Source organism: Rattus norvegicus, chromosome 6 (assembly GCF_036323735.1).
Source record: "Rattus norvegicus strain BN/NHsdMcwi chromosome 6, GRCr8, whole genome shotgun sequence".
NCBI classification, from domain to species: domain Eukaryota; kingdom Metazoa; phylum Chordata; class Mammalia; order Rodentia; family Muridae; genus Rattus; species Rattus norvegicus.
The window spans coordinates 11,544,713-11,561,164 of NC_086024.1; the positions used below are offsets into that span (position 1 = coordinate 11,544,713).

Sequence of the window (16,452 nt, forward strand, 5' to 3'; positions counted from 1 at the left end):
TAGAGGCGAATGCCAGCAGCAAACCACTGAACTGAGAATAGGTCCCCTATTGAAGGAATCAGAGAAAGAACTGGAAGAGCTTGAAGGGGCTCGAGACCCCAAAAGTACAACAATGCCAAGCAACCAGAGCTTCCAGGGACTAAGCCACTACCTAAAGACTATACATGGACTGACCCTGGACTCTGACCCCATAGGTAGCAATGAATATCCTAGTAAGAGCACCAGTGGAAGGGGAAGCCCTGGGTCCTGCTAAGACTGAACCCACAGTGAACTAGTCTATGGGGGGAGGGCGGCAATGGGGGGAGGGTTGGGAGGGGAACACCCATAAGGAAGGGGAGGGGGGAGTGGGATGTTAAAAAAAAAAGAAAAAAATAAAAAGAATAAATAAAAAAAAAAAAAAAGAAATTGGAGACACAACCAGAATACAGCAAATGCATAGGCTAATGCCAGCAGCAAACCACTGAACTGAGAACAGGACCCCCGTTGAAGGAATCAGAGAAAGGACTGGAAGAGCTTGAAGGGGCTCGAGACCCCATATGAACGGCAATGCCAACCAACCAGAGCTTCCAGGGACTAAGCCACTACCCAAAGACTATACATGGACTGACCCTGGACTCTGACCTCATAGGTAGCAATGAATAGCCTAGTAAGAGCACCAGTGGAAGGGGAAGCCCTGGGTCCTGCTAAGACTGAACCCCCAGTGAATGTGATTATTGGGGGAAGGGTGGGGGGAACATGAATGGGGGGAGGATGGGGAGGGGAAGCACATATAGAAGGGGAAGGAGAGGGGTTGGGGGATGTTGGCCTGGAAACCGGGAAGGGGAATAACAATTGAAATGTAAATAAGAAATATTCAAGTTAATAAAGATGGAAAAAAAAAAGAAATTGGAGAGATCCTAGCAAATCAACAGCAACCTGAATGCTCTAGAAGAAAAAGAAGCAAGCACACCCAAGAGGAGGAGACAGAGGGAAAGAGTCAAACTCAGGGCCCAAACCAACCAATGAAAACAAAGAGAACAATACAAAGAATCAGAAAAACCAACAGTTGGTTCTTTGAAAAAGTCAACGAGATAGACAAACCCTTAGCCAAACTTACTAAAAGATACAGAGACAGTATCCAAATTAATAAAATCAGAAATGAACAGGGAAACATAACAGAAACTGAGGAAATTCAAAAAATCATTAGGCCTTACTTCTAAAACCTATACTCAACAAAACTGAAAAATCTAAATGAAATCGGTAATTTTCTAGACAGATGCCATGTGCCAAAGTTAAGCTAAAATCAGGTAAATCATTTAAACAGACCCCAAGCCCCTAAGGAAATATAAGCTGTCATTAAAAATCTCCCACCTCACATCCCAAAAAAGCCCAAGGCCAGATGATTTTAGTGCAAAATTCTACCAGATTTTCAAAGAAGAGCTTAGACCACTACTCCTCTAACTATTCCACAAAGTAGAAACAGAAGGAACACTACCTAATTCATTCTATGAAGCCACAATTACCTTGATACCTAAACGTCACAAAGACCCAACAAAGAATTTCAGACCAACATCCCTTATGAATATCGACACAAAAATACTCAATAAAACTCTTACAAACTGAATCTAAGAACACGTCAAAAGCACCATTTACCACAGTCAAGTAGGTTTTAGCCCAGGATGCAGGGATGGCCAATTATACAAAAATCCATCAATACAATCCACAATATAAACAAATGGTAAAGGTCACATGACCATCTCATTAGATGCTGAAAAGGGCTTTGACAAAATCCAAAATCCTTTCATGTTAAAAGTCTTGGGAGATCTCTGCTCCCAGACCCAGTGAGAGAGAGACCCAACCGCCTGGTCAGGTGGGCACTCCTGAGGCTGCAGAGCGGAAGAGACCACCAACACTGCTCACCCCTGCCCACATCCCTGGCCCAAGAGGAAACTGTATAAGGCCTCTGGGCTCCCGTGGGGGAGGGCCCAGGAGCGGCAGGACCCCTGCCAGAGACACCCCGGACCCTGAAGGAAACAGACCGGATAAACAGTTCTCTGCACCCAAATCCCGTGGGAGGGAGAGCTAAACCTTCAGAGAGGCAGACAGGCCTGGGAAACCAGAAGAGACTGCTCCCTGCACACACATCTCGGACGCCAGAGGAAAAAGCCAAAGACCATCTGGAACCCTGGTGCACTGAAGCTCCCGGAAGGGGCGGCACAGGTCTTCCTGGTTGCTGCCGCTGCAGAGAGCCCCTGGGCAGCACCCCACCAGCGAACCTGAGCCTCGGGACCACAGGTAAGACCAAATTTTCTGCTGCAAGAAAGCTGCCTGGTGAACTCAAGACACAGGCCCACAGGAACAGCTGAAGACCTGTAGAGAGGAAAAACTACACGCCCGAAAGCAGAACACTCTGTACCCATAACTGACTTAAAGAGAGGAAAACAGGTCTACAGCACTCCTGACACACAGGCTTATAGGACAGTCTAGCCACTGTCAGAAATAGCAGAACAAAGAAACACTAGAGATAATCTGATGGCGAGAGGCAAGCGCAGGAACCCAAGCAACAGAAACCAAGACTACATGCCATCATCGGAGCCCAATTCTCCCACCAAAACAAACATGGAATATCCAAACACACCAGAAAAGCAAGATCTAGTTTCAAAATCATATTTGATCATGATGCTGGAGGACTTCAAGAAAGACATGAACACACTTAGGGAAACACAGGAAAACATTAATAAACAAGTAGAAGCCTACAGAGAGGAATCGCAAAAATCCCTGAAAGAATTCCAGGAAAACACAATCAAACAGTTGAAGGAATTAAAAATGGAAATAGAAGCAATCAAGAAAGAACACATGGAAACAACCCTGGATATAGAAAACCAAAAGAAGAGACAAGGAGCTGTAGATACAAGCTTCACCAACAGAATACAAGAGATGGAAGAGAGAATCTCAGGAGCAGAAGATTCCATAGAAATCATTGACTCAACTGTCAAAGATAATGTAAAGCGGAAAAAGCTACTGGTCCAAAACATACAGGAAATCCAGGACTCAATGAGAAGATCAAACCTAAGGATAATAGGTATAGAAGAGAGTGAAGACTCCCAGCTCAAAGGACCAGTAAATATCTTCAACAAAATCATAGAAGAAAACTTCCCTAACCTAAAAAAAGAGATACCCATAGACATACAGGAAGCCTACAGAACTCCAAATAGATTGGACCAGAAAGAAACACCTCCCGTCACATAATTGTCAAAACACCAAACGCACAAAATAAAGAAAGAATATTAAAAGCAGTAAGGGAAAAAGGTCAAGTAACATATAAAGGGAGACCTATCAGAATCACACCAGACTTCTCGCCAGAAACTATGAAGGCCAGAAGATCCTGGACTGATGTTATACAGACCCTAAGAGAACACAAATGCCAGCCCAGATTACTGTATCCAGCAAAACTCTCAATTAACATTGATGGAGAAACCAAGATATTCCATGACAAAACCAAATTTACACAATATCTTTCTACAAATCCAGCACTACAAAGGATAATAAATGGTAAAGCCCAACATAAGGAGGCAAGCTATACCCTAGAAGAAGCAAGAAACTAATCGTCTTGGCAACAAAACAAAGAGAATGAAAGCACACAAACATAACCTCACATCCAAATATGAATATAACGGGAAGCAATAATCACTATTCCTGAATATCTCTCAATATCAATGGCCTCAACTCCCCAATAAAAAGACATAGATTAACAAACTGGATACGCAACGAGGACCCTGCATTCTGCTGCCTACAGGAAACACACCTCAGAGACAAAGACAGACACTACCTCAGAGTGAAAGGCTGGAAAACAACTTTCCAAGCAAATGGTCAGAAGAAGCAAGCTGGAGTAGCCATTCTAATATCAAATAAAATCAATTTTCAATTAAAAGTCATCAAAAAAGATAAGGAAGGACACTTCATATTCATCAAAGGAAAAATCAACCAAGATGAACTCTCAATCCTAAATATCTATGCCCCAAATACAAGGGCACCTACATACGTAAAAGAAACCTTACTAAAGCTCAAAACACACATTGCACCTCACACAATAATAGTAGGAGATTTCAACACCCCACTCTCATCAATGGACAGATCATGGAAACAGAAATTAAACAGTGATGTCGACAGACTAAGAGAAGTCATGAGCCAAATGGACTTAACGGATATTTATAGAACATTCTATCCTAAAGCAAAAGGATATACCTTCTTCTCAGCTCCTCATGGTACTTTCTCCAAAATTGACCATATAATTGGTCAAAAAACGGGCCTCAACAGGTACAGAAAGATAGAAATAATTCCATGCGTGCTATCGGACCACCACGGCCTAAAACTGGTCTTCAATAACAATAAAGGAAGAATGCCCACATATACGTGGAAATTGAACAATGCTCTACTCAATGATAACCTGGTCAAGGAAGAAATAAAGAAATTAAAAACTTTTTAGAATTTAATGAAAATGAAGATACAACATACTCAAACTTATGGGACACAATGAAAGCTGTGCTAAGAGGAAAACTCATAGCGCTGAGTGCCTGCAGAAAGAAACAGGAAAGAGCATATGTCAGCAGCTTGACAGCACACCTAAAAGCTCTAGAACAAAAAGAAGCAAATACACCCAGGAGGAGTAGAAGGCAGGAAATAATCAAACTCAGAGCTGAAATCAACCAAGTAGAAACAAAAAGGACCATAGAAAGAATCAACAGAACCAAAAGTTGGTTCTTTGAGAAAATCAACAAGATAGATAAACCCTTAGCCAGACTAACGAGAGGACACAGAGAGTGCGTCCAAATTAACAAAATCAGAAATGAAAAGGGAGACATAACTACAGATTCGGAGGAAATTCAAAAAATCATCAGATCTTACTATAAAAACCTATATTCAACAAAATTTGAAAATCTTCAGGAAATGGACAATTTCCTAGACAGATACCAGGTATCGAAGTTAAATCAGGAACAGATAAACCAGTTAAACAACCCCATAACTCCTAAGGAAATAGAAGCAGTCATTAAAGGTCTCCCAACCAAAAAGAGCCCAGGTCCAGACGGGTTTAGTGCAGAATTCTATCAAACCTTCATAGAAGACCTCATACCAATATTATCCAAACTATTCCACAAAATTGAAACAGATGGAGCCCTACCGAATTCCTTCTATGAAGCCACAATTACTCTTATACCTAAACCACACAAAGACACAACAAAGAAAGAGAACTTCAGACCAATTTCCCTTATGAATATCAACGCAAAAATACTCAATAAAATTCTGGCAAACCGAATTCAAGAGCACATCAAAACAATCATCCACCATGATCAAGTAGGCTTCATCCCAGGCATGCAGGGATGGTTTAATATACGGAAAACCATCAACGTGATCCATTATATAAACAAACTGAAAGAACAGAACCACATGATCATTTCATTAGATGCTGAGAAAGCATTTGACAAAATTCAACACCCCTTCATGATAAAAGTCCTGGAAAGAATAGGAATTCAAGGCCCATACCTAAACATAGTAAAAGCCATATACAGCAAACCAGTTGCTAACATTAAACTAAATGGAGAGAAACTTGAAGCAATCCCACTAAAATCAGGGACTAGACAAGGCTGCCCACTCTCTCCCTACTTATTCAATATAGTTCTTGAAGTTCTAGCCAGAGCAATCAGACAACAAAAGGAGATCAAAGGGATACAGATCGGAAAAGAAGAGGTCAAAATATCACTATTTGCAGATGACATGATAGTATATTTAAGTGATCCCAAAAGTTCCACCAGAGAACTACTAAAGCTGATAAACAACTTCAGCAAAGTGGCTGGGTATAAAATTAACTCAAATAAATCAGTTGCCTTCCTCTATACAAAAGAGAAACAAGCCGAGAAAGAAATTAGGGAAACGACACCCTTCATAATAGACCCAAATAATATAAAGTACCTCGGTGTGACTTTAACCAAGCAAGTAAAAGATCTGTACAATAAGAACTTCAAGACACTGAGGAAAGAAATTGAAGAAGACCTCAGAAGATGGAAAGATCTCCCATGCTCATGGATTGGCAGGATTAATATAGTAAAAATGGCCATTTTACCAAAAGCAATCTACAGATTCAATGCAATCCCCATCAAAATACCAATCCAATTCTTCAAAGAGTTAGACAGAACAATTTGCAAATTCATCTGGAATAACAAAAAACCCAGGATAGCTAAAGCTATCCTCAACAATAAAAGGACTTCAGGGGGAATCACTATCCCTGAACTCAAGCAGTATTACAGAGCAATAGTGATAAAAACTGCATGGTATTGGTACAGAGACAGACAGATAGACCAATGGAATAGAATTGAAGACCCAGAAATGAACCCACACACCTATGGTCACTTGATTTTTGACAAAGGAGCCAAAACCATCCAATGGAAAAAAGATAGCATTTTCAGCAAATGGTGCTGGTTCAACTGGAGGGCAACATGTAGAAGAATGCAGATCGATCCATGCTTATCACCCTGTACAAAGCTTAAGTCCAAGTGGATCAAGGACCTCCACATCAAACCAGACACACTCAAACTAATAGAAGAAAAACTAGGGAAGCATCTGGAACACATGGGCACTGGAAAAAATTTCCTGAACAAAACACCAATGGCTTATGCTCTAAGATCAAGAATCGACAAATGGGATCTCATAAAACTGCAAAGCTTCTGTAAGGCAAAGGACACTGTGGTTAGGACAAAACGGCAACCAACAGATTGGGAAAAGATCTTTACCAATCCTACAACAGATAGAGGCCTTATATCCAAAATATACAAAGAACTCAAGAAGTTAGACCGCAGGGAGACAAATAACCCTATTAAAAAATGGGGTTCAGAGCTAAACAAAGAATTCACAGCTGAGGAATGCCGAATGGCTGAGAAACACCTAAAGAAATGTTCAACATCTTTAGTCATAAGGGAAATGCAAATCAAAACAACCCTGAGATTTCACCTCACACCAGTGCGATTGGCTAAGATCAAAAACTCAGGTGACAGCAGATGCTGGCGAGGATGTGGAGAAAGAGGAACACTCCTCCATTGTTGGTGGGGTTGCAGACTGGTAAAACCATTCTGGAAATCAGTCTGGAGGTTCCTCAGAAAATTGGACATTGAACTGCCTGAGGATCCAGCTATACCTCTCTTGGGCATATACCCAAAAGATGCCTCAACATATAAAAGAGACACGTGCTCCACTATGTTCATCGCAGCCTTATTTATAATAGCCAGAAACTGGAAAGAACCCAGATGCCCTTCAACAGAGGAATGGATACAGAAAATGTGGTACATCTACACAATGGAATATTACTCAGCTATCAAAAACAACGAGTTTATGAAATTCGTAGGCAAATGGTTGGAACTGGAAAATATCATCCTGAGTGAGCTAACCCAATCCCAGAAAGACATACATGGTATGCACTCATTGATAAGTGGCTATTAGCCCAAATGCTTGAATTACCCTAGATCCCTAGAACAAACGAAACTCAAGACGGATGATCAAAATGTGAATGCTTCACTCCTTCTTTAAATGAGGAAAAAGAATACCCTTGGCAGGGAAGGGAGAGGCAAAGATTAAAACAGAGACTGAAGGAACACCCATTCAGAGCCTGCCCCACATGTGGCCCATACATATACAGCCACCCAATTAGACAAGATGGATGAAGCAAAGAAGTGCAGACCAACAGGAGCCGGATGTAGATCGCTCCTGAGAGACACAGCCAGAATACAGCAAATACAGAGGCGAATGCCAGCAGCAAACCACTGAACTGAGAATAGGTCCCCTATTGAAGGAATCAGAGAAAGAACTGGAAAAGCTTGAAGGGGCTCGAGACCCCAAAAGTACAACAATGCCAAGCAACCAGAGCTTCCAGAGACTAAGCCACTACCTAAAGACTATACATGGACTGACCCTGGACTCTGACCCCATAGGTAGCAATGAATATCCTAGTAAGAGCACCAGTGGAAGGAGAAGCCCTGGGTCCTCCTAAGACTGAACCCCCAGTGAACTAGTCTATGGGGGGAGGGCGGCAATGGGGGGAGGGTTGGGAGGGGAACACCCATAAGGAAGGGGAGGGGGGAGGGGGATGTTTGCCCGGAAACCGGGAAAGGGAATAACACTCGAAATGTATATAAGAAATACTCAAGTTAATAAAAAAAAAAAAAAAGTCTTGGGAGACTATTTATGGCATATACCTAAACATAATAAAAATAATATACAGCAAACCAATAGCTGACATCAAATTAAATGGAGAGAAACTTGAAGCAATTCCACTAAAATCAGGGACAAGACTGCCCCCTATCTCCCTGTCTATTCAATATAGTACTTAAAGTTCTAGGTAAAACAGTAAGACAACAAAAGTATATCAAGGAGATACAAATTGGAAAGGAAGAAGTCAAGGTATCACTATTCACAGATGATATGATAGTATACATAAATAACCCCCAAAAAATCTACTAGAGAACTCCTACAGCTGATAAACAACTTCGGCAAAGTGGTCGAATATAAAATTGACTCAAAGAAATCAGTAGCCTTCCTTTATAAAAATGATAAACGGGCTGAGAAAGAAATTAGAGAAACAATGCCCTTCACAATAATAGCCACAGATAATATAAAATATCTTGGTGTGATTCTAGCTAAGCAAATGGAAGATCTATATGACAAGAACTCCAAGTCCCTGAAGAAAGAAATTGAAAAGGATATCAGAAGATACAAAGATCTCCCATGCTCATGGATCAGTAGGATTAACATAGTGAAAATGGCCATCTTACCAAAAGCAATCTACAGTTTTAATGCAATCCCCACCAGAATTACCACACAATTTTTTACAGATATTTAAAGAACAATTCTCAACTTCATATGGAAAAACAAAACAACAAAATAAATAAAGACAAGGATAGCCAAAACAATCCTGAACAATAAAAGAACCTCTGGATGAATCACCATCCTGGACCTGAAGCTGAACTACGGAGCAATAGTGCCAGTCTAAGTAAATGTCTGCATGTAGAAGAATACAAATAGATTCATATTTATCTTCCTGCACAAAGTTCAAATCCAAGTGGATCAAGGATGTCAGCATAAAACCAGATACACTGACTCTAATAGAAGAGAAAAATGGGAAATATCCTTGAACACATTAGCACAAGAGAAAATTCCTGGACAGAACACCAAAGGCTCAGGCTCTAAGATCAACAATTGAAAAAATGGGACCTCATGAAACTAAAAAGCTTCTGTAAGACAAAGGACACTGTTAAATAGGACAAACTGACAGCCTACAGGTTGGGAAAATATTTTCACCAACCCTATATCCAACAAAGAGCTAATATACAAAATATACAAAGAACTCAAGCTAGACATCAAAACACCAAATAACACAACTAAAAAATGGGATACAGAGCTAAACAAAGAATTCTCAATAAAGAAATATTGAATGGCTGAGAAGCACTTAAAGAAATGCTCAACATCTTTCATCATCAAGGAAATGTAAATCAAAACAACCTTGAGATTCTACCTTACACCAATCAGAATGGCAGAGATCAAAAACTCAAAGGACAGGACATGCTGCCCAATGTGTTGAGAAATGGAACATTCCTCCACTGCTGGTGGGACTGCAAACTCTGGAAATCAATCTGGAGGTTTCCCCAAAAATGGAAATAGTTCTACCTAAAGATTGAGCTATACCACTCCTGGCCATATACCCAAAAGATGTCCCACCATACCACAAGGACACATGCTCAACTATGTTCATAGCAGCCTTATTTGTAATAGCCAGAAACTGGACACAACCCAGATGTCCATCAACTGAGAAATGGATACAAAAAATGTGGTTCATTTACACAATGAAATAATATTCAGCTATTAAAAACAAGGACATCATGAATGTCGCAGGCAAATGGATAGAACTAGAAAATATCACCCTGAGTGAGGTAACCCAGACCCAAAAGGTAACCCGTGGCCTATTCCCACTGAGAAGGGGGTATTAGTCAAACAGTACAGAATACTATACCCCACAGACCCAAAGGAGGTAAATAAAAAGGAAGAGCCAAGTGAGGATTGCTTCAATACCACTTAGAAGGGGGAGTAAAATAGTCATGGGAGGCAGAAGGAAGGACGGACGTGAGTGGAAGAATGGAGGGGCACATGGGGGAACAGGATGAGGTGTGGGGAGAGACAGGAGAAAGGCCCCTAGGGCCAGGAGAATGAATGGAAATATGCAGCTGTCAGGGGTGGGTAGGGGAATCTCTAAGAATTCCTGGGAATCAATGCAGCTGACCTTAGCCAAAATGCCCAAAGATGGGGATATGGAACCGCAGAGACCACCTCTAGTAGCCAGTCGGAGCTCCAGTGGAAGGAGGGGAACACCAACCCATCCTACAAAACTCTCAACCCAAAGTTGGCCCTGGGAGAGGGGGGAACTGGGAAAGGGGATAATATTTGAAATATAAATACATAAAATATCCAATTTAAAAAAAGAAAAAAATGTATGGGGGCTAGAGAGGTGGCCTAGCAGACAATAGTGCTTATTGTGCAGGTCTGGCAACCAGAACCCATATGAGGGCAGATAAGAATAGACTGCACAGGTTGGGGATTTAGCTCAGTGGTAGAGCGCTTGCCTAGCAAGAGCAAGGCCCTGGGTTCGGTCCTCAGCTCCAGAAAAAAAAAAAAAGAATAAACTGCACAAAGTTGTCCTCAAACCTCCATGCATGAGCAAGTGTACCCATGCACACACACACATGCACACACACACACATGCACACACACATGCACACACACACACACACACACACACACACACGCACACACACACACACAGCAAGGAAATAATAAATCTGTAAGTAGCTGTCACCCCTGCCAGGTTCTATGTGAATTCTGGGGGTCTGCACACCAGTCCTCACCTGTGCAGCGGGCACTCATCGCACTGAGCCACCGCCCAGCCCCAAATCCAGATTTAAAAAATAAAAAACAAGTGTTGAAAACTGGTAGCACAAGAAGTGAATAATATGGCCAAAAACTATAACAAAGCAAACAAGCTTTAAAAACAGAACTGATGGGTGTAAATGACTTATTCAATTGTAGATTTGGTTTCAGCTCGGTATCAGACGAAATAAAAAGATTGTAGCAGTTTAAGTTATTTTAATCAGGCTTTTTAAAGCATACCATGAGAAGACACAATTAAGAAGTACTTCAATTTTATGAGGCTATTTATTTTGAGCCGCGTATTGAAGGGTACCCAGGATGAAGACAGATAAGAACAGGGTCTGTAATGCACTTCTCTCCCTGAGTCTCTTCACTGTAAACCTCAAGGCAGAGAATAAGAAAAACTGTCTTATTTTAAATGTTAATTATTTCTATTATTCTAACTTCCAAGACAGAATCAAAAATAGGGTGCTGAGTGAAATCTAGCTCAATCTGGCCTTTCTTTGCCAGGTTGTTTTGTGATTTAAACCACTGGTAACATTACCATCTTCCGGGCAAAATGGAGTAGTACAATTTTGAATGACAAGAAAAATGAGATTTTAACTGTGTTTTTGATTAAAAGACATTCAAATGCATTCCTCCTCCTCATGCCTCACACCTTCCCACCAACCCCAACTACAGAACCAGAGGCTAAGAACGGTAGCCATGCACTGCAGCTCACTCCTGCAACGCCAGCTCTCAGAAGCCGAGGTAGAGGGTAACCGAGTTCCAGGCCAGCCTGGATGATGATAGTGAGTTCTAGGGTAAGTTCCTGCCTCAAAGGAAGGAAAATTACTGAGATGTACAAAGTGCTAAACAGGGTGGTGGTGAAGGGGATCTCCTGACAAAACTGAAGGATGAGAAATAAAAACACAAAGAGATAATCACTGATTAAAAAATGGTCAGCCTGTCAGCTTCACAATAAAACTCCCATGACTCTGTGTGTGTGTGTGTGTGTGTGATGCTCATGTTCATGTAACAAGTATGCAGTAACAAGTATGCAGTATGCACACATGTGTGTATAGTATATGTATGTGTATAAGGTATATACATATGTATGACAGAAAAAGGTGTATGTGTGTGCACATATGATGCACATCTGTGGTATGTGCATGTGTGGTTGGTGTTTGTTTGTGGTATATGCACATATATGTATGTAGTATTGTGCTGTATATGTGTGTACACAGGCTACAGGAGAACATCCTGTGTCCTACTCTATCACTCTCTGCCTTTTGCCTTTGGAGACAGTCTCTCACTGAACCTGTAGCTAGGCTGGAGGTTAGCAAGCCCCAACAATCCTTCTCTCCCCATCCCTCACAGTCACTGGAGAGAGATTGCCCAGAGCTTAAAGGTTCAGAGAGCCCAGGTTCCATTCCCAGCACCCACACGGTAGCTCACAACCACCTGTAACTCCACTTCCAGGAGACCTGTTGCTCTCTTCTGACTCCTACTGGTATCACGCATGTAATACACATGGCACACAGACATGTATGCAGGCAAAACACCCATGCACATGAAATAAAATAATAATTTTGTAAAATTCTAGAAAAATGAACACTTCCTGTGAAGGTCGCCAACCCAGGCATAATAGTTTTTACAGCAACGTATTTTTGTTAAAATACCAACAGCCCAGGGTTACAGCCTTAATATGTGTGACCTCAGGTAGACCTTGCTCCTTTTCCCAGACCTTTCTGGAAACCTCAAACCAGACCATTGGCTCTGTTTACAAAGAGACCTCCGACCTTCCGCATCCCTGTCTGAAGGGTCACCATAATCCTGCTGGGGACCCTTAGGAACCACCTGTGACCTCATCTAGGTACTTAGCAATGCTTTGAAGATAAAAAGCCTCAAACCCACCAAAACTTTGTATATGCCTGCTACAGAGAAGCCCACCCACACCTTCTCTCAGCCCTTATCTTAACATCTATTAAGAATATTATGGCACTGGACCAGGGTCTGCAGAACGGGCTTCACGCACCACACAAGGCCAAGACAGTAGTAACCAGAAGCCCCTGAAACAGCCCAAGAAGTAGGCCAAGGTGGAGGAAGGAGGAGGAAAAGAAAGAAAGGAACACCTTCAGGAGGAGGAAAAGAAAGAAAGAAAGGAAAGAAAAGAGGAACGGAACGGAAGGAAGGGAAAGCAGCAGCAAAGGCAGCAGGAAAGGCTCTCCCGGAAGATGCATTCAGAAGGCTGGTGAAGCTTCAGCCACACCTGGAATGACAAAGGTGACCTCCCCCACTCCCTGCCTGGGATAAGGAAGGTGACCTCTTCCACTCCCTGTGCCCAGCTAGCACATCTCTTGCTACCTATCAGTCTTGGAGCCTACTGAACATTGTAATACATTTTGGTGAAATAAATGAATGAATAAATTATAAATAAATATCACAAAATAAATCCAGTCTCAGATCCTGACAGAACCTACTGTTTCATCTTTGTTCTGAATTGGGTCACCTTGAATTAAACTCGTTTAAAAGGATATGTATACACACACGTGTGTGTGTGCGTACACTGTGTTTTAATAAACCCAAGCTCTGCCTTCCTCGGAGACTCTTTTCTGCACTGAAGCCCAGGATCCCATTTCACCTGAGCTGAGGCCTCTAACAGGTCCTCAGTGGGTAATCATGCAGAGCTGTGTCTGTGACTGTCCCACTGACAGACACATCCTTTTCACTGTGGCTGACATGATTTTCATAAAAGTCTTCCCAAACATACAAAGAATAATCTAATTACTGACAATGTAATCCAAACACTACCCTCCCTTGTTACAAACACTATTCTCACACACTTCAACAAAACCAATAGAATCTATTCGTGTGTGCATGCCCAGACGTGCACTCAGGAATCAGAAACAAACAGATAAGAAAGGCCAGATAGATTAGTATTTCTTTGATCTTTTATTAGTCTTTACCAGTCTAAATTGGCACACTTAAATCTGGGCAATTTTTTTCCTTAAAAGTGAAGCTCTAGATTTAGTAAATCCAATAATAAAATAAAACGCATATAGTTAATCCCCTGCTATTACTTTATACAGCCCAAACTACAAGGGGGCCTCAATTATTTCCATATTCCTTTTCCTGTTTTACTTCCAATACAATAATGGGTTTGTAATATGCACAGAGAGCAAGTACAAAGGGAAAGGAGGGGAGGGGAGGGAAGAGGAGGAGAGGGGAGGGGAGGAACACAAACATTCCAGCACCTACCTTTCCCACTGGAAGACTCCCTCTAAACAGCCAGTCAACTTCATAGAAATAAGAGCAGACACTCTAAACTTACAAACTATATCCCCTTTGTTTCTCTAGAGTAACGGCCGTTGGTTTTACCAAATTAATTTTTAAACACTAGTTTTAACAACCTGATCTTGCTTTTTTTTAATCAACACATACACTGCATTCCTCTAATTGGATCATAGAAAGGTGAGGCACTCTCTACCTTAAGAACATTAATTATCCTGACTAAAAAACAGTGTCACAAATGAATTTGTTCTGAATGCATAGTCTTTGACTAACTCTCTCCAACCTGTTGATTGCAGTGCTGGCGGTAAGCCATGTGGCAGCTGGAGGGTGAAAAGGGGCGCCTGCACACTATTTCTGAAGAAGTCCTCTGTCGCTTTAGATTGTAAAACTTTGGTTTCCCAGAGCTGCAAGGGAGAAAAAAAAAAAACATTTTTGTTTGTTTAAAAAGAATCACTAAGATTACAGGTTTTTTTTTCCTTAAGTGTTTATACTTTCAGTGGATAGCACAAGGCACACATCCTAACACAGTTGAAGGCAGAAGTGTAACTTCTCAGGCTGCAAAGAGGAAATGGGACTGTCCCGTGAGCACAAACCTTCTTCAGGTCTTTCAACACCTGCTCCTCGATGCCTTCCTCAGCAAAGAGGTCCCGCACACCCTCGATTACGTCTTCAATTACAGATCGGTAGAGTTTGGGCTACACGAAAGCAATTGTTAGAGGTTTTAATTCTCAAGTCGAATGCTTTTGCCTTAAAAGATATGCAGATGAGACTCTAATCCTCAGTTTAAAGAAAACCTGCCACAGGGTTATTAAGCATATCCTGCTCCCAGTGCAGTGTGCCTCCTTATAAATTGCATTAGCTGCCTGTAATCCCTTTGAGGTCCCTATACACAAGGCTGAACACAGGACTACAAGGAACCTGGGGGTGATCGTGAGATGCATGGGTGTGCTGTGCTCATAGATCTTGGCTTTTGTGTACTTAACCTTCCTGCTTCTCTTTGAACGGGGAATTGAAAGCAGCTGGAAATAAGGTCCTGTTTTCACTCTACCACTTTCTCAAAGTAGCCACTATTAGTGAACTATCACAGATATAAATAAGCCTCAGACCTTAAAAGTGGGACAGTCAAAGCCTGCCCTGCTTCCAAAGTACGATTGGAGAGAAGGCAGTTGAGATCGAGGCCAAGCAAAAGCACCACCACATCCCTGCGTCCAGATGAGTTTGCATGAACAAAGCCAAGGTGTTCAAACCAAGCCATGACACAAAACTGGCCAAAATCTACCCAGAGTCACTTACTATACCAACAGCACAAGAAGAATATGAAACATACTCAGCCTTTCGTGGGGGGGTGCACACATGTGTGTGTGTCTGTGTGTGTGTGAGAGAGAGAGAGCAAAAGAGAGAGAGGGAGAGCAAGAGAGAGAGAGAGAGAGCGTGCAAGAGAGAGATACAGATAACATTCAGTAAAACAGGATTCCAGTTGCTTTTACAATTGCTTAATCCAGCCCAAATGAAAACTGAGGCTTTCTTGGACTGCTTTTTTCATGCTTCCCACAAAAATACTCTCTCTCTCCAGGAACAGCACATTTTAAACTAATCCTTCTAAACATCGGGGTAAGTCTATGAATAGACCAATCAGTGACATTTAAATGTTGTTCACAAACATACCCATTAAGACTAAGTACCCCCAGATGAGCTGCTTCTTCTCAAACAGTCTACCCTGATCAAGGCTTCCAAACTGAGGCTTCTGTTTTAATTCCAGCTAAGATCACACTTAAGAGCTGCAGGGGAAAAGCCCTAGGGCTAAAAACATCTTTTAAGATCTGCCCTTGGAGTCTAACAGCAGGCCAAAAGAAGCCAATAAAATACAATTTTTCAAAGGCAAAAGAAGTATTAAATATAGTCTCGCTTGTAGGACTGCCATTAAACTTTATATTGCTTTCTCTGCGTTATCTTTATTAAAACTATATATAGTCATTCTGAACCTCCATCTTGCCTATATCTCAAAAAAAAACAAAAAAAAAAACAAAACAAAACATTTGCTCATTGGCAGTAACAATCAGGCAAACTGGCATTTGTGTAAAGGTTATATTCGGACATCCATACTTTACACTTATAAAAACATAAACAAACATACATGAGTATCTCTCTAAAAATGGAACCTTTCACACTGGGCAGATACACATGGGACTTTTACAGACACAAACCTATCTGGGCTGCCCATTGTCTTTCTGAAGATGT

At 41.5% G+C, this 16,452-nt stretch overlaps 1 protein-coding gene across 9 annotated transcripts in view; it reads right to left on the reverse strand.

Annotated features, from left to right (window-relative positions):
* Positions 1-16,452, reverse strand: part of Gtf2a1l (general transcription factor 2A subunit 1 like) — an 85,261-nt gene that overhangs the window by 38,351 nt on the left and 30,458 nt on the right. For 8 of the 9 annotated variants that reach the window (XR_005505531.2, XM_063262033.1, XM_063262031.1 and 5 more), the window contains 2 exons: positions 14,808-14,909; positions 14,498-14,618 (listed from right to left, as the gene is read on the reverse strand). Coding sequence is in view for 8 of the 9 variants with exons in the window: in XM_063262033.1 (XP_063118103.1) it covers positions 14,498-14,618; positions 14,808-14,909 (223 nt within the window). In the remaining variant the exon portion in view is untranslated. The remainder of the gene's footprint in view (positions 1-14,497; positions 14,619-14,807; positions 14,910-16,452) is intronic. The other variant, XM_039112433.2, reaches the window with a different exon arrangement.